We start from the raw sequence: 27,660 nt of genomic DNA on the forward strand, positions 1-27,660 counted from the left end.
CAGGGAGCCGGTCCAGCAACGCCGTCCCCTTCCTCACTTCCCTTCCGGTGCCCCTCCCCACATGCTCATTAAGGCAGTTCACAGAAAAAAACTTGTCCCCTTTACTCCCATTATTAGCATGGTGTTCTGATGTGGAATACCAACACCAACCAAATTGCAAAACCATAACACAATGGAATTATATTAAGACCATCAACAGGGACGTATCTACTTCATGCACACTGTTCTAACAAGCAATCTGGTCCAGGTGACTTCTACTTATAAGGTTGGCCATTTGCTTCGGTCTCCAAACATTACACAGCTGAACCTGTGTGAAGTTGGCACCCGTCTCTTCTGGAGAGGAGCACTCCAGACACAAAGAGGTTGGCATGGGGATCTCTCATCAGATGGACACCTCTCCCTGTACTTTCTACAAGATCAGCCAATTTATACACACAAGTGACAACGGCAAATGAATGATATGCCACACATTAGCTCCCAGGAGCATGCTTTTTAGGGCCCCTATTGATTTTTACATCAGACTGGGAGAAAGCCTTTACTCCTTGAGTGCTCCCCCTAAGGGGAGCTGGCTCTGGAGTCTAGCATTTGCTCCTAGATGAGGATTTTTTGGGGTACAGAAGAACATGAAAAGAATAATGAGAACTGCTCATGAATTAGTTCAAACTACTTGCAACATACTTGGTAATTCACCAAATTCCCCCCTACCTGTGCTCTTTTACACTTGTTTCCTTGTGATAACACGCTCTTCTCTGTTGTTTGTGTACATTTTCATCATGCTTCTGTAGATAAGCTTTTGTTTACAAGTTTAGTTCATAAATTTATGTATTTCTCTCCAGATGATGTCAAATCACATGAAACAATACCCTATAAATACTGTATAAATACACTTGACTCCACGAGGAGGTTGTTTTTATGTTTCCAAATTGAGGAATGCTTTCATAATCACAGATTTAGGACAGCATATTGCCTTTCCCTGGGAGGCAGAAGTATATTATTCTGAAAGATAACACATTTTAACCAGTTTGCTATTTGTAGTCAAACATCAATTTACAGCTATCGCAATCTCACCCATTTCAGATACACTGTAGTTATTTTCTTCATCAGGAAAGTTGATGGGGCTTTTTTTTCCTAGAACAGCTGTAAAAACATTTATAATGGATAAATAACCTGGATGGGAAATGTATGGATAAATAGTATTTTCATGCAAAAAGCAATCTTAAATGTTTGCAATAAAGATCACTTAATTACATGTACCATTAAGATGGCTCTTTTGTACCAGCTACGCAACAACTCATTAACAGAGCTCCTCACCAACAAGACAAATTATTAAGGTTGCTTATGAAAGCTTCTGATTAAGAGAGAAATGGAAAGTTATTAAAACTTGGTTGCCACTTGAGATATCTCAAAAATGATTTAAGCAAAGCACATAAACATCCATGCATGACAGTAATCTTCAGCCTCTCCATTCTGCATAAATTTCAGGTTACTTTGGTTTTTGTTGAACTTCTCATTCCCAGTATTAATTTGGAACACGGGCAACCTTCTCATATCACATTTATCAATAATCTTAAGGGAATAAAGCCACAAAGGACTTCACAGTGGTTCCTTCCCTCTGCTGTGCTCACGACGTCTGAAGAGTTCTGTTCCTTCTGACTCGGACCAATATTTAGATCTGATTCCCTCAATTAGCATTTAGAAGAGAAAGAGCATAATTGAAATCTAATACAAGGATTTTTCTAAGTGTATGAATATCCTGTAGGTTTCTATGTGATTACCACTGTGCCAGGAGCAGGGAGGATTTTCTTGAACTTAAAAAGGTACAATTAATCTCCTGTTGCACTTCCAATTAGCCAAATTGCTAACCTTATTGTGAAAAGCAGAAATGCAATTGAGTTTCTGCTTGAGGCACTCTAAAAGAAGACTGAAGTAATTTCATTAACTGACTTCAAGTGTATTAAGAAGCACGCTGCCTTCACTTTCCTGTTGTCAATGCCCTTAAAGAGATGATTGGTTAATGTCCTTCTTTGCACCCACAAGGGGCTGCCCACACTGCAGCTGTCCCTGGTGCCTACAGGCAAGGACTAACTGTGTGCACAGGTGTTTTCACCCCTTTCCAAAGGGCCATCTCCACCTGAGCTCCCAATAAGTGCACCTAGCATGAAGGAGCCCACCTGGGCAGCCACAGACACACTGCCCAGAAGGGTGAAATAAAGGGTTCACGGTCCCTAGATCGTCTCACCTCAAGTCACCAGACCAGAATGCAGATGGCAATGGTATATATGGAACATAAAGAGCTTTAAAGTTTAATTAAAGGTGGAAAAGATGTTGAAGTGTTTATTAGATTAAAAAAGTTGACATGCAATAGCACCAGGTGTTACATGACAAGGTGAAAGAGATCATAAACTGACAGATCAAACATTAAAACTGAACATCAATCCTGTTTTGCCTCCTTTTAAGAGCCGAGTGCTCTTTATGTGGTTTCTCAGTGATATTAGTTCAAACAGATCAAAAATGATATATATTTTTTCCTGCTATTGCATGGGACTGTCCAGGGAGTGTGTAATTATGCAGGATCCAGTTTGTGTTTGAGGACCCAAGTCCTCCCAGCATTTAGCAACAAATGCTCAAGTGAATTACTCATAAGTAAACCAGAAGTCCACTCAAGCCAGCACTAAATTATGAAGGAACTGGCATTTGAGCTTGAAAATTTACTGCTCCAATCTCAATTAAAATAGTTGGGTTACAAACGAAGCCTCAGAGTCACATGCTATCCTTCAGGGATGCCACTGTGCTCCACTTCCCCAGTTGCCATCCTGTGCTCCACTCACACACCAACTCCAAACACTCTCTTAAGATCAGTGTGATCATAACCAAAATCTCATACAGACCCTACAAATGCCTGGAATTTTCATTAGTTTGAGCCAAAAGATTCTATTCCTACCCTCATCTTCTGGAGGCTCAAGGAAATAAGATTTCAGAACAGCTGACTTTCACCTTTAGCTCGGTGGGGCTCAGCAGCAAAACTGAGCCTCAAATCTGGGCACCTCAGATTAACCCAGCAAACATTGCTGCCTGTAGAAAGGCTCCTTCTACCTTCAGATCACACAAAGTTTGCTTGCTATAAATTATATTAAGCACGCTGGCAGTAGGTGTAATCTTTACTCAGCTTAATCTGCATTGAGTAGATCTGTTCTGAAGAATATCTAGACATGACCATAAGCTGTCAGGTTGGCTGCTCCCCCACTCCACAAGGGGAAACCAGTTTTTGCATCTCATCTTGGTGGTGGATCCATGTATTTTTATTGCAGTGATCCAATAGTCATTATCACAACCATAGCACCAATGGACGGATAGAAGAAACCCAGTCAGCTCTGCAAGCCTTGGGCTGGCTGTGCAATCCTAAGCATCCTCAGCACTGCTCCTTACAAACCTGTGCCAACACTGCAGTGGGACGTTTGCTGTTTTCACACTGCATGTTAATGCCATGCTCCAAAAGGCAACAAGAAATGCACTTGGAAAAAAGTAATTCTTGCTTTGATTAAAAGAAAAATTTTAGATGGCTGTAATTACTGAATTTGTGTGTACAGTAATCACTTTTTGCGGTGTGCACCAAGTTCCTACTGAGGCAGAGGCAACAAATAACGTGTTATGTTGCAGTAAAGAGTAAAACAAAGACTTTTTGCATTTCAGCAATCCCAGATACACAGCAATTTAGAGAGCTATGGCTGGAACAACCCTGAACTGAGTGGTCATCAAATTAACAAGAGCTGAACAAAAACATAAATCAGCTCTTTCCATAGCATAATTAAAATAAGAACTGATTTACCGTGTACTGCAATTCAAACAGAAATTAAATACAGACCATATATATATACATATTCTTTCTTAAACACGACTTTCCAGTCTCTCCATAATTAAATGTTATTAAATAAATGAGAAAGTTTATGCCATTACTCAGGTATTGTCTTTACTATCAACTGTGACTAACACATCAGACCAGCACTGAGGATTAAGAGATTCATCTCCCTTCCTGCCAAGATATCACCATACCCTGCTGAATTACCCCATATTTTAAACTGCTCCTCAGAAATCCTGAGGAATGAGAGATGGGAGCAGCTGAAAGGCGAGGGAAAGGGGAGAAACAGATTTATTTGATTTAGATAGGGGAGAGATTTCACTGCCAGCCATAAATGCGTTGTTTCATGCTCTCGATGAACCTGCAGCTCTGTAGTGGGAATGAGAAAGCCGAGAGGTTAATGGTGTGGAGAGCTCCTTTCCCTGCTTTCCAGGGCTGCTCCGGTTGCACTGAACTGAACAAGGAACAAGGGATGAAGTATCAGTGCTAAGCAAATTGCAGTAACCTGAGCATTTCAAGTACCCACTCTTTCAGATGTTTTGATTAAAGATATTACCATAAACACAAAACATCGCACCAGCTTTGTTTTCCATGACAATAACGAGACAAAATTTGTTCCCTTCAAAAGCTGTTAAATGAAGCCACATTCAATACACAAGAAGGACTAACTCAGGACTTACATTGATGTCTTCCAGGTCAAGGAAGTTGAGGATGATGCCGTTACGCTTCCAGATGATGGGTGGCCTCAGTGCCCCACGGATGCTGCATGTCAGGATGGTGCTGAGGCCCACTGTGATGGTGGTGATGCTGACACGCTGCTCCTCAGGTAGGCTGAGCTGAACCACCTCTGCAAAGGAATAACACCAAATAGCACCAAGGTTCCCTTTCTTCGCCATTCCAGGGATAACTTTGAAAGATTTCTGCAAGGAGTTGGATGTAAAAAAAATCTCTAAGCAACAAAGCCAGGAGGGAAGCTTTCCCACTGAGCAGAGCAATGAATGCTCACAGCCCACTGGCATTATGCTGTCTCAGCCAAGACAGAAACTTGGTCTGGGGAATGAGCCCCTCTGTCCTCATCCTGCTGGCACTGGCTGCAGTCAAACAGGGATGAAAGAGATGAATGCTGCCTTGCCCCAGGCTGCGTGCTTTAAGAAAACCAAGTGCAGCAGCACTGACACTACAAAACACCATGTGGGCTCGTGTTATTCCCTTCCTTGCACCAGCTGGCAGTTACCCTACTCATCAGGCTCACTCTCTTGTATCTGCAGTGTGACCCACACCAGATCTGCGTATCACTTGCAGTGTCTCCGCACTGGGAAGATTTAAACACCTCGTGCACTTTCTTCTGCTGACTTCCAGCAACTGCAAACACTATTTTTATCATTTCAAGTCACAGCTTAAGATGTGATACTGCCTTAAGAGTTAACAGCTTTGGTGGTAAAATCCTCTTCACGTGGCCTCCACTATAGAAATGCACTGAACAAAACCCAGCACCTACTCCTTCAAGGAACATTTTCCATCTCTTCATACCCTCTACACGAAAATCTGCTTTTAAAACTCTTGAAAATACCTGTTCACAAAAATATTTGATGCCTTCCACAACCTCGGGCAGCTGACAAGACTCACTTCAGGGCTTCACCTGCTGATTGTGAGGCCCTCTGCAGAACCCACTTGCGCAGCAGTACTGAGCAGCTCTGCATCCCTTCTCCACCCAAGCAAGGAGTCAATTCAGTGTGCCACAAACCATATTCACTACCGGAGGTCTGAGGCTGATTTAGGGCTGCAAAGATCAATACACTGCACACCGTGTCTGCCAGCCACAAGCTGTTCTCCCACTTAATATTCCTAACACTGCTTAGAAACACCACGAGTTAAAATAAACAGCTGTAGCATTGATCAAAAAATAGGGAAGTCTGACCAACATCATGCTTGTATTTGGGGTGCAGTCACTCACATAGGAAAAACACAGGAAGAGTCAGGACATCAAACTTTTATCCCCCTGAAATCTTAAAGCCTAAACAGAGTGACAGAGGAGGAACACGAAGAGGAGAACATTGCCCACCCATGGTCAGGTTAGCAGCAAAGCCAGGAACGAACACCTCATTAAACACCACCTCATTAACCATCTCACTAGGCATCACCCTCAGGTACCAGCTGGAGGAGGCCTCATGCTGGGGTCAGTGTACAGGTCAGTACGATGCAGTGCCCCAGCCCTCTGCCTTCACCCACCTGCCTGAAGCATGTAAACCCCATAGAGGTACAGCTAACAGTCACTTTCTGCATTAAAAAGAGCTCCCTTTTTATTAATAAAAATATTTGGAACATGCTTGACAGGATAAAGAATCAATAATTAAAATAATTTGTAGCACAAAGTAGGGCTAATGAGGACCATCTTTTCTTGATGAAAATGAAATAAAGGGTTATTCAGTTATGAGAATTATTTATATTTCTTACTGCTGTTCTCCTTAACTCCACGCACTGTTTCTCACACTGCCCAGTCCCTGAGCTCCAGTAGTTCCTAAAGAAGACAACTTGGGTGGCTGCCACTTGTGTATAGTTGGAATAATACAAGCATGTAGTTGTAATTACAAAGTGAATGGATAGCCAGAGGGTATCTAAGAAAAGACTCACCAGTGCTGAGGCTTTCAGTTGAGATGGATGCTCACCAATATTGAAGCTCACCACAAAAACTCCACAAAGGAGCAATCTCCAGAAAGAGATTCTGCCTTAGTGGTGGTCAGCCCTTAAATGAAGTCTAGAGGAGATGGAGTCAAGCTCCACCCCTTCCAGGAGCACAGCTGAATTACCTTCACCTGTGCTCCCTCAGCTGACTCATCACTTGCCTCAGATGGTTAACCAAAGGTTCAGGCTGTGATCAACAGTTTCCCTTACACACTTGTAAAGGAACTGAATAAGGGCAAGATGGGACTTAGACTACAGCATGTATGTAATATAGATCACTTAAATAATCACATTCTCCCCTTGAATACTTCTATGGAATATATTTGAAGGCATCCTATCATGACCACACTGACTTTTAAAAGTCTTTCCATTAATAGAGGATTATGTTGTCTGGTTTTAGTCACAACTTTCTTGGCATCACTAGAAAAAAATGCACTTAACCAGGTGCCTTGCGATGGAAAGAGAGAAGCCCTGAGAGGAGATGAAAGTTGTGCTCCTTGGTGTAAGAACACGCATCTTCTTAGAAAAATCAGACTCTTGTACTTAAGCTGCAGACCTCAAACAGTCTGACACTGGTCCTACAAATTATTCAAGTCACCATAATGATTTTGGGTAGAAATGTCTAGATTAAGTATTGAGCTTCTCATTTTATTTTAAGAATCTTTACGAGATAAAAGGATTTTTTACCACACACATAAAAACCAAACAGAATGAATGGGTAATATTCAAAACACACTCACATGCAGAACGCAGGCTGGAATGGAATCTAGTCCTAAAATGGGACAATTTCAAGTTCACTGGGAAATTCTGCAGGCACTGTAAGCACAGTAGCTCTGTATACATTCCATGGATTCTCTAAGTATCAGTCCTAGCTTACTGCATTCATCAAGCCATGTCAAACCTTGTTTTCCTCATTGATATGTCATCTGAAGCGAAATAGCATGGAGAGGAAAAAGTGGTTCTTGTAACCCATCTGCCACCAACAGGGGAATGAGATCCCAACACTTGCGACTCAACTTTAGGTAGCTCAAGACAGGGGTACCGCCTCAGTAACAATCAGCTTCAGGAAGGAACAGATGCAACCATGTTTGCCTAAGACATTTTAATTCCAAATTAAATCACGGTCACTAAAAAGAGGCCAGGATGGCCCCCCATGGTCAGGGCAGGAGGGTGGTTCAGGGAAACCCTGCTCCTCACAGCTCTTCTCTCTGCTGCTACACCCCACTCAGAGGAGCTGCAGAGCAGTGAAGACCATTAGGCCAACCTCGCAGCCGTGCCGCCATTTAAATGTCTTGCAACCCCAGATGCAATGCTGACAAGTTTGACGTGGTGAAGGCTCACTAATTCCTTTTCTTGTTAAGAAAAGGAAGATACTGCCAAATGTTTTCCTACACCCCTCCTCCTCTCCAATTTTATTTCTTAAGGCTCTGAAGCAGGAGTTGCGCTGCACCTCGGCACGCTCTGCATACTAATGCACGCAGGTATTACTTGTTGTGCTGTTTTATCACGGAAATCTTTCCTCTGCTGTCATTTGCAGCCCGCCAAAGGCAATCATAATTTCACAATGAAGACATGTATAATTGAGGTCATTATAGGGAGCAACCTGGAATGAGCATCTATGGAGGAAAACTCATTGATTTAGCACGGCGTAGAGATAATTTACATAGTAAATGTCGTTTCCCTGCGTGCCTTTGCTCATGCTACACTATGCAGAAAAAGATTTCATGTCTTTTTAAAGTGCTTCATATCATTAATTAGATCTTTTCACTTAAACCTAAAGAAAAAAAATATTTTTAATACATTGTTACCACCTTTAATCATTGCTACATTTGTTCATGGGTATCTGTTTTAGGAGGACCAGAATAGGGAGCAAAGGACTTTATTGCTTAAATTATGCTGAAGGGACAAGGAAATAATTCTTTAGTCTTATAACTGGCTCTTGGACAGTACACAACATACCAAAACACAGCACTGCTGGAAGCGAGGGATGGGAGAACTCACTGCTACAGAAGTCTCATGCATAGATCCTCACCTCCAAATTAGCTCACACGGACGTTTAGCTTGGGAAATGGAGCATTGGGTAATGCAGCCCCAAACACATCACGCTTTCCCAGCAGTGGGACAAGTTGAGACTGACTAAATGGATTTTAAAATGAGTGTGCTGTAGGTGAGGTACAACACAACTGACCATGAGGTCTGACCAGCCAAAGAATGACCCCAACATGAGCTGTTACTGTCTGGGATGGGATGTACTCACTGCAAATATTAAGGGCAGTTCACAGTGGATCTGAATGTGCAAAACAGCGCTTCACACACATAAAATACTCAGATTAGCAATAGAGTATTTTCCAAACACCCCATGATTTAGTTTCTACCCTACTCCTAGAGCAAATAAATGAATTAATAACACCACTGCTGAACAAATCACCCCGGGTCTGTGCGCTCATGCAAAGCTGTCACAGTGGCTGCCTCCAGGACCAGCTCAGGAGAAATGTTGCCATGTTAACACAGTTTGCTGGAGATTAAGGCTCGACAAGCCCGCCCTCTCCAGCAGTATTTACATCCCCTCACCTGCCTGCTGGCGGTGAAGGATTATCCATCACTCAACCCGAGATGAAAACTCCATTTTCCAAACACCAACCCTGAATTATGGGAAAGCCAATCATGCTACCGGGAATGTTTGTGTTATTAATTAACCACATTAGAGCTGTTAATGAACTCGATTCAAGTTGTTCACAATTAATTAATCCGGAGAATTCCAACAGCTCCCACCTGGGTTCAGAGCAAGGGATGGGATCGGGATTCTGGCCTTACAACCTGCAAAGAACATCACCAGGACTCCGGGTGACCCCACAGCCCTCCATGGGATGCTCAGAGAGTTTGGTTTCCCAGGAAAAGAGCGACCACTTCACAGCCTTCCTCTAAGGCTTAGAGGCTTAATTAACGTGAATAACAAAATGATTTCTAATGCTAAGTAGGAATGCTCATACTCCAGCTATATTTTGTAGCTGTAATAATTCAAGTTCTTAATGTAATTTATAAATCCTCGGGACCTTGGGCATGCTACTTCAGGAAGTATCTTATTGTAAATTCTCCACTAAATTAGTAATGCTGTTTCCTAAGTCATAAAAAGGCATAATTATATTTCTAGCAGTATGAGAGAATTCAGCACTTCAAGCCTTCTTCTGTCATTACTCACAAAGGCCATGGGTGAGAGCTCCCCAGGCAGGTTCCAGCATGGCACAGGAAGCCTGCAGCTTGTCTTGTTGCAGAATCTGGTATAAATACATGCAAATCTTCATTGATATCCAGCACCGTGCTGCAGGACGAGACCCTGTCTCACATTCCTGTCAAGTCTGGACACCCTTCTAACACCTTTGTGACAAGGAATCCAAGATTCAACACAAGAGAGAAGCAGATAATAAGGAAATATTGCAATGCCTTCTTGTATTCTTCAGCCCAGCTTTGCCACATGAAGTTGTGTCAAGAGTGTTCACACTGCTAACAAGCTTGCTAAAACCATTTATATTGACTTTCAATCAAAAACAGCATCTTGATGCACTGTATTCTAAAGATCAATTTCTTTTCTCTTTAAGAAAACGAGCAGTACACTTCCCATTGTAAAATCCCATCCCTGTCCTCCTGTTATTAATCAGAGAACATTCACTTTGTGCAGAAAGGGATAATTCATTCATTCTTGAAAGTACATGAATAAATATAAGTTGCTCAGTGCTTAATTATCTAATCTCCTGGGGGTGATAAGTGATGGATTCATTATGTAAATAGGCACAAGTAGTCTATTTTAGAGACTAGTTTACATAAATGCATTTGTTTTTATTTTGAATTCTTATTTCCCACATATTGAGAGCAGTGTTGATATGATTAATTTTTGATAAATTATTCCCATGTTGTGTCAACAGTGTCCTGTAACAGCCATGCACTTTCCCAGTCAATTTATTAATTTGAAAGGTAGAATTGCTAATGGCCTGATAACGGTCTTATCACTACTTCTGGTAGTTGTGATCGTTCTAACACTTGGCTCCAAAGATTTCTCTCTTTTAAGAGTCAAAAGCATCCTCCCAAGAACCAAAGTAGCAAAGTTTTCCACTGAACACACAGGAAAAAAAGAACATGATGGTCTGGGACAGGTGTGAAGCTTCACGTGCTCTCTGTAGTTCTGCACTTTACTACATCCAATTGGAACTGAAAGAAACCATTGGTAGCAACTGCAGTTTCACCACCCCAAAAGCAAGAGCTGCCTCGAGCAAAAGTCCTATTCCAAGGATCAGCATTACTGGGAGCACGGCAGATTTTGCCTTTCCATCAGCAATTCCCTAGCTTCAAAATGGGAACTCTTTAGAATGGTTCATCTAAAGGCATGGAACTTTCAAGAGCAGTCATTACCTGTATTTAAAATGAGGTATTTCAGAAATTCAGAGGTCCAAAAAACATGAAACTACTGGACTTTTTTATTTTTGAACTTCAATAAGCCACAGTAGCTGAACTGATTTATACCTGATTTACGGCAGAAAAAAAAGAGCTTCTGGTATGGGACATGGCATGCCAGGTTTCTCCCTGGAGTGAATTTTTATGGTTGCTCTATAAACCCCTAGGGTTTATCATGGAAATGCTGTCAGATCATTAAGTACAGCATGACTTGTGGGAACCACTGTAATGTGTACGTAAATTACTTAGCAAATAGAGCAGAGTCGGGCTGCAGGGTATGTGGGTTCAGGAAGGATTCCCATGCAGTGCAACAGCATTGAGACCCCTGAAATGGCCTCACTGAATGGCTGCAATCTTATCCTCCCCAGTCATTTCACTTCGGGGTCTGGGCCAGCAATATGCAATGAATGTGATAAACTGAAAAATGCATGAACCAGGAAACAAGGAGCTGAGAAAAAGGGCTCACACTGCTTTTAAAGCCCAGATTAAGGGTTTCTAAAAAAACCCCAAGCATTTCAAATGGGATCTATTTATTTCCTTCATACTCTCTCATATACTGCATTCATAAACCCTCGAATCAATGATACCACACTCTCAAGTTGTAAATAAGCATTCGTAATAATATTCACGGAGCTTTCATTGCTCTTTGTATGGATGACTGCAAACTTAGCTGTGGTGATTACACAGATCTGGCATCTTTTCTGACTGTGGCCATGCTCAGGACACTTAACAAAACACAAGGACTCAGCTATTCCAGGCTCACTCCATCCAACTGGAGCTATTCCATCCCTCTCCTTCATCTTCCAGCCATTGCTCACTTGGGTTTTGCCTCATTCAAGTGAGAGTTCAGCCTCCCCAGAAGGCTTCTTTGGTGCTTTTCCATACCAACAGCAACCTTGCTCTCGAGCCAGCAGTGTAAAATCAGAGCACATTTCATTTGTAAATTGCTGTTATGTAACTGGGGGAAAAATCAACAACTCAAAGGCATACACAGCTATTTCTGCCACATGCTCCAGGCTCACAGTGTGGTGTATGGAAATGCCTCCTCTAGGCTGTGGAGTAGGATGGCTGATGGGAGGGCCTGGCTACCCCAGGCTGAGCTCAGCATGCCCAGAGGAAGCATCTGGAAGGGCAGGCCTCAGCCCAATCTGATGTATGCTGCAGCAATACGCAGCTCTGGAAACAAAGATTTGCCTGGGAGAACTGTACTGTACTTAAACTCACAGAATCACAGCATGGTAGGGCTGGAAGCGACCTCACAGCTCTCCCTGATCTCCCTGCTCCAGGCTGACTGCCCTGCACCAAGTCAGGCTGCCCAGGGCCCATCCACAGCTTTGGGTGCCTCCAGGGATGGGGCAAAGCCATTCACCTTCTGCCAAGGCTAAGGCACAGCAAGGCTGTGCTGCAGCAGCACCCCAGATAGCATCTCCTGTTTTAAAAACATCAGTTGATATGAAGTTTTGCATCAGCACTCTCGTGCATGCCCTTCATATCTTGCAAACACAAAGGGTAGAGGAAAGTCGGAAATTACAGAAGAAATTTGGCAAGAAACAGATAATTAAAAATAACATTTCCTTCTGGTGAGGAGGGTGAATGGAACCAAAGCACAAAGAGCAGCCCCTGAAGAAAATCCCCCGCTTCATGCTCTCAGCACATCTTTTGTCCCAGTTAAACCTTTGCCAGCCCAATCCCACGCAGTTCAGGGGCTTTTAAGAACCTGCAGAAGGGGCCAGGCTGGCAGTGTGGATCCGCTGCACAATACTGAAGCAGCATTTCAAAGCCCGGCATTCCCCTGGGTTTTGTCTCTGCAGGGAATTGCAGGATGGACAATAAAGGGCTGAGAAGAGGCTCTACAGAGAGGGTCAGAGTTGGGGATGCCTCAGTTTCCCTGCAGTACAGCCTGAGGAAGAATTAATCCATCTGGAAAGATTTCTCAGCATCCAAGGCAATAGGAGCCATGCAAATAGCCAGAGGCATGTCATGTCTGTGGATTTCTCATTAAAATCCCTCAGAGGTTTACAGATAAAATCCACATATAAAACTGAAATTTAATTATACGAAAGTACTTTGAAGCAGAGATTCGCAGCGACTGCTGCAACTTAAATTCCAGTAATACAAGAATGATAAATGCTGCATCGCTGGAAGTAACAGGGAAAACAAATCATCTGTGCTATCATACGAAAAGGCATTCTGAAAAGCATGATATGGCAGCAAAGCCCAGTGAGACCAGTACTCTCTGTGTACCGACCAACAACATCAGCTTCTTGAACCTTTGAAATCTTCAGAGCAAAATGATTTATAGGAGCAGTTCTTTCTTACAAATGCCACAGCATGTAACCTCAAGCACCAGCAGGGCCAAGCTGCAGGGCAGCAGCTGTGGGACATAGGCAGTACAAGGCTGCAGTCCCTTCTCTTTCCTGCAGAATAGAGCAGACCACTTGTTTACAGAGCAGCTATGTCAGCACTTTGGTTTTCCTATCTTATATCCTCGACTTTATTTTAAACTATTCACATTTGGCTCTGACAGCTGAAATGATGCATTTCTTCATGTTCATTCCCTAATATCCTTTGCTGTTAAATCCCCTTCAGAATCACCTTTAACATTTGCTCTCAGAGGCTGTGCAACCTCACAGTTGGATCACAGCACCAACACCTCTCAGTCCTGATGAGCCCCAGCTGCCACCATGCCAGTCCTCCTGCTGGCACCCAGCTTCCTTCACCCCATCCTGGTCTCCCTTCCCCATTGCTTCATTCCTTGAAGCTCAGATGAACTCAGGCTGCCGATCCATGGTACTCCCAGCCCCACCTCATCACGCCAACTGGATGCAAAGAGTGCTTCAGTCACCTGTTCCAATCCAACAGCATGTAAACAATGGGAATATTTAATAGGATCATAGAACGGTTGGGCTGGAAGGAACCTTACGTTTCATCCAGTCCCAAGCCCTGTCATGGGCAGAGCTGCTACCCACCATATCAGGCTGCCCAGGGCCTCAGCCATTTCCACTGCTCCTTCCAAATTATCCAAGAATCCTTATGAGTTGGAAGGGACTGCTGAAGGTCATCTAGTCCAACTCCCTGCAACAAAAAGGGACATCCCAGCTCAATCAGATTGCCCAGGGCTCGATCCAGCCTTGCCCTGAAAGTATCCAGGGATGGGGTGTCAAATTATTCCCTTCTCGGACCCAATCAACTGCATCTCATCAGCTCTGTGCTTCCAACCACCCTCTGCAGGTGGGCCCACTGCACTGACACTTCTCTCATTTTGCTATCTGGTGTTAAATACTGACTCTCCAGGTCCCTTGCAATAGGTCCACACCTTACTGACATTTAACCATCACAAATTGGAATTAGCTCAATAAACACAAAATTTGAGGAGCACACATTGCTTTATATACCATGATCTACTCCTGGTTAAGTCTGTAACATAAATACAAATACAGTCCTTAAATAAATATTTGATTTACAGCAGCCCAGAAGAAACTGAGTGGACCAAATGAAAGCTTGTTTAATGCTAAATTATTTGCTAGCAAAGCGACCATATGCTGAGTGCCACAAACAACAACATTCATCACATCAAGAGTCTGGGGATACTTCCTTTAAGATCTTTGGCACAGAACTCATCACAAATATTGCCAACCAGATGCTCTGTTTTTCCAAGAAACAATTCACTCCTAAGTACAAACATTCGGTGGGTGTATTGCCCCTGAAAAAGGCAGTGAGAACATGCTGGGCTCAGCCACGGGGGGGAAGGAAAGGCTGGGTGGGACTCATCTCTCCTAACACACCTGACCAACTCCTGACCAACTATTAATGCAGAACTATCAGCTGACTTGGGAAGGTTTGTTTGCACCTGTCTGGTCAGGGCTCACCATTGTGCCCAGATTGCAAACCCACATGCTGGCATTTACAAAACATCTTTCCCATTGCACTGTACACACAGGCACACACAGACCTCAACCCCCAGGTACAGCCACTGCGCTGCTATATTACATCCTTAAAGCACTTACAAGGAATGAAATCTCCATGTGGGACTGAGGCAGCATCATCACAGGAGTGATCAAAGCAGTGTCCCTTCCTCAGGGCTGGCTCTTACCTGAGCAGCCCTCCTCACCTGCTGCAGCAGAGCTTCTCTCCCCTCTGTTGTATACAGCTGTGCAGAGCCACACAAACAGAATGCATTCATTCACTCACCAAAGGTCGGATACAAATAAGTGCACCATAAACAGCCACTATCTCAAATACTGCTGCCTCGATTGCTTTTGCTAGTATCTTATCTAAATAACAGCTCTGAGATAGGAAAACCTCAGAACACAGCATTAAAGTGTAGCTATGGCTCACGATGATAAAGCAAAAATTAAAGATTTCCAACATAAAACCTACAGCCAATCTGAGTATTAACAAGATCAGTGCCTGGTTTGTGTTTTGCCAGTAAGTATAATCCGTTGTGTAAATCACTGCTTTGATAATGGACTGATTTTCACAAATGTAACATGACATTCAGCCACTAAGATATAACACATACCTGCAGGGCATTTGGTGAACGGCGTTCTGCTGTACTTTAATTGATGTACAGTCCTTTGTGGCTTGTATCCCTTCAAAGCCATCTCACATCCAACAGCAGACAATGCCTGACAAGGTCTGGAGAGACAGCACGCCAAAAAGGCTCAACCATGACCAGGGATTCTTGGTGCAAAGCTTTGTTCAAACACACTGAAAACAGCCTGAAGACTGACTGTTTCTAGCAGTTATTAATTCTAAGTGGAAGAGATTCGATAATAATTACTGAAATTATGCTATTGGAACCAAGTGACAAGAATACTCTGTCATTTGTCTTACAGTCATGTTTCACCTTTTTCCAAACCTCCAGTTTCTCTGTCCTTCCCTTCACTACGTCTTCATTGAGCAGCACAGCAAAACACCAGCACTGCTGGTCAGATATTGCTCCTTCAGTCCAGGTCTAGGTCAGACGGAGGGCTGCAGTTGTTCACCCCTTTTCACTAAGCCACTGAGTGCATCTGACCTCAAAGCACAGCAGCGTTGTCCCAAACCACACACCAAGGGCTGCCTTGCACAGGAACCTCTGCTCTTAGCCCCAAATTAAAGCACTGCTATCCTCATAATTTTACACCCCCACCCCCAAAACTAGGGTGATTTTGTTGTACTTCACGCACTTCAAATCATTAACACTCAACATAAATCAAGAACAATGCTCATATAAGTATTGTCAAGGATGAAGTACTGAAGTCAGGGACATATTGTGAAAAAAGGCTCCTAATGATTCAGAGTAATATATGTCAGATGTTCGAGCAAACAAAGCATTCATAAACCACTGCAGAACTGCTCCTTTCAAACTGAACCGAGCCTTTATTCCCACGCTACAGATAACAGTGATTGAATGAAGGAGAAAAGCCAAGGACACCAAACCAGGTAAATCACTGCTCCCCAATACTGTCAAGCAAGGCAGCACAGAAATATCATCTCTAATACATTCTACTGACTACTGCTCTGTGGAAAATGGCTTAAGCTATTTTTCTATGTGATTCTAGATTTTTCACTTAGCAATGGCTGAAGGTATGAAATGTTCATCCAAATTTAGGACACGTTGAAGGAAAATGCATGCTTATCAACCAAGGTCAGGAGGCAGAACTCCATAGCCCTGCTCATATACAGCACGAGGGCTCTGCCCAGCAGCACTGCATGCCCTCGTCCTTGTGTGTCCCTGAGCACTGACCCAAGGAGGCTCTTGGTGCCACCTCTGCCAAAGCACCAGGGGAAAATCCACATGTGGGCTGGTCGCTGGTTAACAGTCCTGAGAAGACTCTATGTCTGAAGCTCCAGGAGGACCACGTTACTGAGGCTAAGTTTGCTGCAGGCTGCAGTGGGAGACCCACATCTGAAGCATGAAATGCAGCAAATGCCCAAGAACTCAAGAGGGTACTACAGGACTGAAGAGGATGCATTGGTTTACGCAGGGTGACTAATACAGAGTAGGAGACATTGGCATTTGTCCAGATGTCAAGGTTGACAACAGCTCTTCTGCTGCAAAGTGTTCTGGGTGAATCTTAAATGACTACAGATGGTCAGGTGTTGATTTTGTATGTCCTTTGAAAGACAGTACTGTCAGCAAAACAGTGCCTTCTAACCAAATTCTGAAGTTCAATCCTCTGTCAGCAGGAAGAGTGTTGGCTCTTTAACTGACTCATCAAAACAATGTTCTCTTAGTTTCCTCTGGTGACTTTCCATTCAAGTACTGCTCTGTTGCTGGTTCTCCAGGACAAGAATATCTGCACAATTCATATATTTATGTTTTTGGTTTTTTTTTTTTCCCCCTCCCAGCAGTATTCCTTTATGGAAAGAACGTAAAACCCTTTGCTTTACAGATGGCGAGCTAAAGCAGAGACAGACGTTATTTAGCTGCAGTTACACAGCGTATCTGAACCAGAACCAGACACATGCCTTATTTCCCAAGGTTACTCTCGCAGCCTCTCTGAGATTACTTTATAATCCCATTATGGGTGGAATTGCTACGTACACACAGCTGCCTTCTTGGAGAGCTCTTAAAATGTGAGCAGGGTCTGAGCTATCAGTGACTGAGATGTTCTGCTTTGACCTTGGCTTATGCTAAAGTTTGCACAAGGGCAGAGAAGGGACAGTTACCATCACACCTGGAAAAACAGTCTCAGAAGCAACTGGGGGCTGAAGTAAAATATACAACTGTGGAACTAACAGCCTGGCACCAGAGGAAACGTCATCACAAGACCTGCTGCATTCTCCTGCTGTTATACTGCACTATAAGTCATCCGAGTCTGCATTGCTGCAGTCTTTTGGTTCTTGCTTGGCCTTTCCATGTGCCACAAAGCCCTTTACAGCTACATGTTCCAAAACAGTGCACTGCCCTGTGGGACCAGTCCTGTAACACTATAATATGATGGAAAGTACAGCAATGATAGCAGGGTGGCAAAGCCCTAGGCTGAAGCAAATGAGCATAAACCCAAGTGCAACAATTGGTTTATGACCTCAGATAAGCAGGAACATCCAGCAAGATACCTCAGCTCCACTGTCAGTCCTTAAGTAACGTCTGGACAGGGGTGGATCCTTCAGTCCTTCTGGTCACTCAGCTGCATTGCATACACCTGAGCTCCCCTGTACTGGCCCTGCCTTCCCACCAGGTGCTCCATCATGGCTCCAAGCCATGACTTTAGCATTTGCACTACAGATGCCTAAGAGAAAAGGGCAACAACTCACCCACACACACTTTGCTGGCACCTTTCTGGCCTCTTTTCCATTTCAGAGGAACTTCTCCTTGTCCCCCAGTTGTGATAGAGAAGATAGAAGCGAGTTGTAGGCAGGATGCTCCCAGCTCCACTCCTCCTGAGCCTCATCAGCCCAAACACTGCTGTCATATCTATCACCAGAGATGTATGCAAGCAGAAAACACAATGGACTAACTCATTTATTTCCACTTGTTATTGATGACCTTTCATGACTTTCATAACTCCACTTTGCTCCACCACACATGAGTTATGAGGTCATCCGTAACTCAGGGAAATAAATGAAGTTTCCCATCAGTCTATTGTATATCCCATTTATTACCTTTTTATTACCAACCTTTAAAGTTTTATCCCCTAGTATCTTGTTTTACAGTGGCATAACATTCAGATGCAGGGATATATATGAATCAGGCCAAAGTGGTTCCCTTCATTTGGGTTTCACTGCAGGAGGAGTTATGCTGATCCACAGACACAAGCACCATCATTTTTTATGACCCATCAGACCCTGTCCAAGTCCACACAACCCAACTGTGCCCGTGCTCAGGATCACCTCGGTACTAACCAAGGAACAATGCTTTCTTCTGACTAATTTGCACTAAGGTCATCTGTAGAATTAGGTTTGCCATAGAAATAACATGACACGTCACACAAATCACTGGCTCAAAGTTCTGGAGCAGGTTTTTGAAGGTCAGCTGCAGGAGGACAGCACGGCTGCACAGCTCTGCATACGACAGATTCAATAACGGCCCTTTAAAAAGCTTCAGCTGCAGCATTGCTCTGCAAGTACACGCAACGCTTTTGTCTTTGACCTGTCACTAAAATGCCAGGAGAATAAATCAGATGGGACGGTTATCCTCAAGGTAATATTCAGATTCTGCTTCATGCAACAGAAAACCACAAAGGACAGAAGGCTTCCCCAGGTTCAGAAGCAAAGCAAGCCATGAGGACAGCTAGAACTATCTTCCAGAAGTTCTGCATGACACAAGAAACTGCAGCTGCAGAAATGAGCTGTTGAACAGTGCAGATAAATATGAAATAATTATCCCACACGCAGAGAATCTACAGAGGGAACAGCTGCTAATTGCTGCAGCCATGTACAACACTTAAAGGGACATGAGCGTGGATTTATTAATTTATTCATGTTGACCAGAAACCTTTCAGACCATCGTTTGCAGCAAGAAACTCAAGCCAAAGCTATTACGGCATGAGAAAACAAGCAAAACCATTGTGTGTTCTCTTCTTGCTCACTGACCTAGGTGGCTCTGGTGAGGAGCAAAGTGTCACTGCCCCATGAGACCAACGCTGCAGCCTCAGAACTGGCCTGAGACTGAGGGCAAGGCACAAATAAAGCCTCAGTCACATGAGAGGACAGTACCAGCATTGCCCATGGAAGCTCTCAAGATGTTGAAGGATTGGAGACCAGATAACACTGATTTATTGCCACACTCAGGAAGAGTAGAGAGCGCTGTAATAAGGAAATACGAGCAGAGTGGAGAACTCAGAATAACTTCATAAAATAAAACAAGCAGATCTTCCAAAATATATTTTTTCAGGCAATTAAGTGAAGTCAAGAATGTGGAGGGAGCACTGGCTGGTTTCTGAAGGGAAAGCTAGAAAACAAATTGAAACGACAAGGAAATTATTTTCTCTGGAGGAATCAGGGCTAAATCCCATAGCTCATAGCATCATTTCCATTGACGGTGCTCTAACAATACAAAGGTCACTGAATGCATCCCTGGAGCAGGGCAGGGGACTGGTGGGTCCAGGCACATGAAATACATTCAGAATTTAAAACCAGAGGATTTTGTGCTAAACAAACCACTGCTGCATATCCACGTCCAGGTTATGATTCACAAAACTCACCTGTCTGTAATAAATGATGATAGTTTCACTCATGTGATGCATCTCAAAGCATGCTATGTGTTATCTGTTAAGGCTTCACACCATTTGTTGAACAGATCAGATACATTAAGGCAAATGTACCACTCGTGCCCACCCTGACCCAAGGCTGGGAGCTCATCCTAGGAACAAAGACAGCAGAATTCAGCTCTTCTCCCTGGGAGGATGCTCAACACCTTCTAGATCTGTCCTGGAGAAGGGATACTGTGTGCATAGACACCCACTGCTCTTTGGAAGAGAAAAGAGGAATGTGACCCTCTGCTCTTCACATAACAGTTTCCCATTAAGGATAGGTCTGTTTTATTTGTAATGGGAAATACCTTTATTCACTATCCTTTCTTTCCATAATTCCTCCTGATTTTGTGAACCTTCTCCAGCAGCACTTCCCTGACAGCCCCTAGAAGAAGCTGGGTCTGTAGCAGCTGAGCTGCAGAGCACGCAGCCAGAAGGTGGTATTGGCAGTAGAGCAGAAGCCTTTTACAATCCTTTACAGGTGAACAGGGAAAACTCTATAATGTTCACCATCATTATTGAGTATAGTTATTAGCTTCGAACGCTTCCTAAAACAAGCCTGTCATTAAGACAAACTTCTTGTTAATGGCAGGAATCTCCCAACTGAAGCATTAAAAAAATCTGCAGTGCCCTGCATCATTAGCTGCCTCAGAAAGCTTCTCTGCTATTCCAGCCCCACTTCACAGTGCCAGGGCCAAGTTCTGCTCTATGCTGTGCTACCTGCACCCTGCAGCCTCTCCCCAGTATTTCCTGCTCTCTGCAAAGCCTGTCATGGCTCTGCCACGTCCTGGTCCCTTCTTCCTGCACTGCAAAGAGAATGGTAATGGTTTCCTAGAGGCTCTCTGCTCCCACATCTCAGACTGTTCTGCCTTCATATAATGTTGTTTATAACAAACCAAAATGACACAGCCCAACCAAAGAGAGCAGCTGGCTCCTGGTAGTGATGTGCAGAATCAAACTCTATAACACTAGCAGTATAACATAAGCAGTCTTAAAGCAAGTATGTTTACCTCCTCATTGCAACAGATGTGATCTAAACATCCAAACCTTGAACCTGGAGAGTCCCATCACAGTTAATAGAGAGCTCTTTCTGAAAGAACAGACAGAAGGTCAGGATGCCTGTCTGCACCTGGTTAGTCAATGCAGTAAAAGCCAAAAGTAACTGAGCACGAAGTTAATGAGAAGTCCTGCATGGGGTGGGATGAAGAACAGGAGGGTTGGGTGTCCACTGTGACACACTTTCATCACCTTTCTGTAACTAAAAGCCACGTTTCCCATTACAAAATGCAATAAAAGCAGATAAATATTTTATAAGCCTGAGGGAACCTGATAGTTTTTTCCCTCCTTGGTAGGGTGAAAGTAGCATTAGCTCTCTGTTTCAGTACAAGAGAAGTTAATATTTTCAGTATTATGCGCTATCCATAAATCCAATTTCATGCCAAGTGTCTCGCAGCACCACGTGTACTGTGGGAATAGTCAATTTTAGGGCTAGACTACAAGGACTTGTTTAATATTTAACATTTCATGTTTGTAACTCTTGATTCCTGTTTTCTAAGTTCCGATTCTTAACATTACCTTGGCAATAGAAACTGTAAGCATGACAGAGGTGTCTCTGAGACTCTGCACTGTTAATAACACCTGACGCCAGCAAAAACCATCCTGCACTTGAACTGACCTTGGCTAAGGGACTTCTATTGACATAACCGAGTTTCCAAGGTTCTGCTCAAAACAATAGAAATACATCTCCTGTAATGCAATTTCAGAAGTAGCTACTGGGCTGAGGGCAGTTTTGATTTTATTGATATTAGTTTAGTGAACACCGCATATTGTAAAACTGATAGAGTGGGAAAATGACTTTGGTAGATATCAAATTTGATGGAGCTGGTAGCTGACTGCCAACCTAAGTATGGGAACCATCACCTAAAGAGGTACTCGGTATTTCACTGGGGATATTTTAATGTTTCATATTCACAATAACCTCAAACAGTGGCCCTGAAAACAATAAAATATGCTTGTGTAAAACTGCCATTTATGTGCAGTTACACTTCATTATCCCTGTAATCTAACATGGTGGCTCAAAGAGGAGAACATGAACATTTTCTGAGTGATTTAGCAGGATGCTTTAATGATGTATTGAAAATGAACATTGACCCTATGTAATAGGTGCTAAACTGACACTCTTAAAGCACTCCATCCGTTTCACTCAGACTGACTATCCTTCCTAAATCATCAGCGTGTCACTTTTATGATGCAGATCCATCCATTGAGACTATGGGACTGTGAAATGTCATAAAAGAGGCAATAAGAAAAAAAATAAAATTAAGTTGCAGGTGGCAAGTATTAGCATTTCAAAAATGTTCTGTTGCATTACACTATTATTCCATCTTTGTCAAGGGGCAACAAGATTCAATTCTCACTTTGAAGAGTCTGTGCTGTTGAATGCATTAGCTCAGCGTGCGAGGGACGCCGGTGCCAGCTGAAGGACATTCCACAGCAATGGCAAAAGGTATTTAGGACTAAATTTGATAGGACACAAGGGTCAGCCTCCTCCTCAGATGACAAAGCTATGATTGCTTCTTTTCTTCTCTGCTGCATTCCGTGGCTCCCAGGCTCTCTGCAAATTATAGCGTTGAAAGTTTGTGCCCACCAGAGAGGCTGAAATACAACTGACGGTGGCAGGGGAGTTAATTGGAACCCTGAGAGGTCGGGGGCTCTGCTTCTCCATTTGGCAGGGTTTGTCTGAGCGTTCATGCAATGCGGACCTAGGGCACTTCGTTATGGAGAACAGCACAACAGCAGTTCCCTTCAGCTGAGTTCTAACCCTTGAGCTTCAAACTGAACAGAGATTATAAACTGAGTTAAATCCCCTGAAATCACCACCAGGCAGACACTTCCCATGCACGATGTCAAGGACTTATCCTACTGTTTATGGACCTACCAGAGACTCTGAGTGGAGCTAGAATTAAAAAGCAACAACTGATAACAATTTCCTAGAGAGGAGCAGGTGGCACTTCAACAGTACGAGGCCATCAGACGCTCCCATCTTTGGGGTTCAAGGACTCACTTTGGCTCTCACTAAACCCAGCCACCACCCATGGATTTCTGTACCAAAAAACACTTTGGGAGAGCAAAGTTACTGACTCAAATGTGGTGAAATAACTCAGTGAATCTACCTCTATCCGGCAGCACCTAGAAGAGTCCTCGTACTGCAATGCATGTGCACCTTGAGAATAGCAGCATCTATCTATCAGACCCTGGGAAGAAGGGGGAGAGGAATGAATGTGCACCCAGGGACTGGGGCAGGCTCTGTTCTGGGAGTGCTGCTTCTTCCTAACTGACACCTGGTGGTTTTCAGCTTAAATTAGCAGCCTCCACTGGAGTCTTTCAGATGTCCAAACGTGTGAATGTAAGAACATGTGCAGATCCATATGCACACAGCTATACACCCCCAGCAGGCTTCAGTATATGCACTTCTATAGACAACCCCAAACACATTTAATTTCCAAACAGAAATGCATAGGAAATACTTTTTCTTTGACAAGCCTGATATTTGTGTGGTGAGTGAATTGGGAGTGATTCACCCCTACAGTAAGGAATCTGCAAAACATATTCTAACTGTTTACTATATCAAACAGTTTAAATTATGGCTGTACTTTATCTTCCCGCTCACAGAAGGCTGGCTTTTTCTTTATAGGCATTCATCTAATGGGATTCTGTCTGTACTAGTTTCCTCTGGTAGCTGGAGCCTTCAGTCAGCAGTTTCCTTCCTGGAATGGGTTTTTATTTCAGTGGGTTCTGGAGTATGTGTTACTCAGTAATATATAAGCACTAACCAAGCCGGGTTGATTAAAGATCAATTAAAGGATAATAAATTTTAGAACAGATTGTGGCAATAGAAGATTGTTGTGCCTTTTTGCTGCATTTCTGCTAGTAAGTGAACTGCCGAGCTTCCTAACACCAAGCAGCACTCAGGAGGGTCTCCTATTCCTACCCACAACCCTCACACAATTACCTGCCATTCATTAACATGACAGGTGATGGAAGCATGTGAGACAGACGGAAGCGTAGGATGGCTCTGTTTCACTGACTCACCAAATCTCCAGGGCAAATAGAAGATGTTTTCATCACACTGTGTGAGCATAAGAGCTCCCCAACTACACACCCATGCTGGGCTCCACGGATCTCAGCTTGGTGTTATAGTCATGTGGCCATGTGTGCTGGTTGCTCTGCAGGGCAGTCAGCAGTGCAAAGGATTAGCAAGCTCAATGAACTCACTGACACCAGCAGAACCCCCCTCATTCGTTCCAATGATTCTGGCTCTGGTGCTGAGCACTCAACCTTCTCCCAGAAGAGCTGGGGAATGAACAGTGGTTTCCCACATGGACATTTCTCACATACTGTGCTAGATGTATGCAAAACATATTAGACCTTATGCTTGCACTTAAGGCTGCCCCCAGCACCGCTGTTGTTGTGTAGAAACATTTAGAACTGACAACAAACAGACTTCAAGCACACATCAGAGAGGAACTTTATGACACCACGGAGCCAAAACCCATCACATTACCTGGTTTTGAGAATCAGCGAAACACACACACAGCATCTGTCTCTTACCCAGCACTGAGTCTTAGCATTTCTGTTGGCTGAAGTTTTAAATATCTTTTAATCATCTTAATATTCTTATTATTGTAATATATTACCGGGATATTAGATTGTGATTCAATTACAAAATGTCATCTGCAGGTAATTTATTCCTTGCTTGTTATTAATGGAACACTGTAGCCTCATTGGCTTTTTCAGACAGTAATGCAACTCACTGCACTACTTTAGAAAAAATCAAATTATATTTTACCCCTTATCAGCCAGTGGAAGACCTGCTTTTGCAAAGGTCTTGCTTTGCATATTCTCTGCCCTGGCTGCAAGCACTGCTCTGTTCCTGTCGGTGTCGCTGTGTCAGGTGATGCTCCCACTGCCCACATTAGCACAGCAGCAGCAGTTTGCTGCTGAGCCCCTCTTGGTCTCCCTGCATCCATAAAGACCGGCAGCATGTGTAGGCGATAATAAGGATATGAGGATGATTAAAAGGTATTTAAATACTAAATGCTTGCAAGCAGTGCCTACAGCACGCTATTCTGGCTATGTGCAGGGCTCAGACAGAGTCCAACCTGGAGGCTGACTCCTGCTGGTCTGGACCCACACAGACTCCATTTGCCATTTATGGGGAAGGAAACGAGTTTTGCTGCACAGCCTATGGAACCCACACTGAAATATACCTGTCCCAGCAAAGCAGAGATGTGCCAACCCACCGCACCCGCATTGGGCTACCACAGGGGTTAACTTCAACCCCAGTCCTGAAAAATGTAGTTTTGCTCACTTTTCACCCTCAAGCAGCAAATGGGATCAAGCAGAGCACCCTCCTGGCTCAGCTCCCACCCCACTGGGCCCTTCACTGCATCTCAGGTTCAGTTTATTCAAGCGCAGTCGTGGGTGCTTTGTTTATCTGTGGTTATTCAGACTGCAATAAATCAACACACAAATCTAACCCCGCTCCACAAACCTCTGGAAATCTTTAAAACCACACGTGCTCCTGTGACTCTGTGCCATCAGAGCATTGCTCAGTGCTCCACTCCATCACGCTGCTGTGCTCTGTGTCCGCAGCCAGAAGGGATGGGTGGAGAGCCATGCTGGCAGCCTGGGTGCAAGCCCAGATAAATGCCTGTGCCATCCTTAACTGCTGGAGCACACTGCATGGCAGTTTGCTTCAGAAATTTAAAGAATGCATTTTAATGAGTTCCTCTGTACCTGCATCTTGCAGGTGTCAAGAGAGAGCAGCATGGATTGATCACGGATTGTTTCTGCTGGGGGGGTTTGGACTTGAGGTTAAAGGACCCCCCCCCACTGCACTGATAGATTCATCTGCTCTTTCCTAATTAGAGGCAGATAATCACTGTGACAGTGATAAATGCCATTGCGCACAGCACATTAAATGTTACAAATATTACAGCGTGGTTCTCACTGCTGTGTCAAAGCCCTTTAAAGCAAATTCCAGACTGAGAGTATGAAGGAAGGTTGTAAAGCATTTCCTGGTAGAAACCCATATACACCCCAGACAAGGTTACTTCAAGGCCTGCAGATCTCATTAGCAGACTGCTGCTCAAGCAAAGCACCTGTGTAACTTTCTGGTTATGGCTCTTGCAGAGTGTTTAAATCCCAGCAATGTGTGGAAGCAGCAATTCAGCACGAATGCTCTGCTGGATGCTACCACTTTGTTTTCATTAAATTTGCAGGAGTGCAGGGAAACCCCAAATCCAGGAATGAAGGGCACATTTCATAGTAGGTAAATGAAAGGTTTTTTTCTAATCGCACAGCATTAAACAAAATGGTTTTAGGAACAAAAAGGGATCCGCAATCCATAGCATTTGAGAGTAACACTGAGTTATTAAAGCAAAACTTTGCCTCTAACTTTGGGCAGTGCCTCCCTTGTGGGAGTCCAACACCTCTCCCCATGTGACAACCCCAGGTCAGACCCTCACACTGAATCGTCCTGAATGCTCACATTTCTAGCAAAATCATTAAATCGCCCCTGAGTGCCAAGGGAGCAATTTACCTCCTTCCCTGCCATGCCTCAGACCACTGGGAGCAGAGGAAAACTTGCTCAGAATCTCCTCAGCCTCTGCAAATGCTGAATGCAATTTTGCTTCCTAAGACGTCGAGCAGCTCATTTCCCGTGCTCATGACATCCCCCTGTGTCAGCAGCAGACCCCTGAGAAGCTCTAATGAAGGATCAATAGAAAAATCACATAACATCTTAATGTTAATTTCCTTTCTCACTGTAGTTACGTTATTAGTGTCAAGCTTCTCGGAAAGGACCATACACGCTACTTGAATGGACAAGCAATAACATAATGAAATTAAATTAACAGCTCTGCATGTAATAGATTGGAATAGCCTAATTTTAAGTTACGATCATTTAATCTAGAAGACAACCAAGCAAGCAAACATCACATTTTATAGGCACCACTTTATCTTCTTCAAGGTAGCACAGAGAGCTGCTGCCTGGGTGCTACACATAATGTGGACAGCAATACAGTGGAGCAACAGTACAAACTGGAACTTGGTGTGACCATGAAAATAAACCAAGGGATGGATCCTGCCCTCAGCCAAACCAGCTCTACCTCCCTCTGTGCTTTTCTATTTTCAATTGTGGCACATCATCGTTCCCCACTGCTGTGTTTCCACCTTAGTGACAGCCATGGAGGTGACCTTCCCAACACACTCCTGCTGAAGGCCCATTTCCTTCTTTCCTGGGGAAATAAAAGCAGTGCTTCCCCCATGGTTATGCTCCAACCCCCCAAATCCCACAGTACTCGCTGCAAACCAAGCAATGCAAAGGCTCCAGGGGAAAGCACTGCCTCACTGGGGCACGCACCAATGTCAGCGTCACATTGTGCATGTAAGGATCAAACCAGCTCTAACCAATTTCCCAGCTAAATTATG

General features: G+C 43.7%; 1 protein-coding gene across 6 annotated transcripts in view; it reads right to left on the reverse strand.

Annotated features, from left to right (window-relative positions):
- The window catches only part of FSTL4 (follistatin like 4), a 182,254-nt gene that overhangs the window by 35,510 nt on the left and 119,084 nt on the right, over positions 1 to 27,660 (reverse strand). For all 6 annotated transcript variants that reach the window (XM_032447432.1, XM_015875595.2, XM_015875592.2 and 3 more), the window contains one exon: positions 4,537 to 4,703. In XM_032447432.1, coding sequence (XP_032303323.1) covers positions 4,537 to 4,703 — 167 coding nt within the window. The remainder of the gene's footprint in view (positions 1 to 4,536; positions 4,704 to 27,660) is intronic.

This window comes from Coturnix japonica, chromosome 13 (genome assembly GCF_001577835.2).
Source record: "Coturnix japonica isolate 7356 chromosome 13, Coturnix japonica 2.1, whole genome shotgun sequence".
Lineage (NCBI taxonomy): Eukaryota > Metazoa > Chordata > Aves > Galliformes > Phasianidae > Coturnix > Coturnix japonica.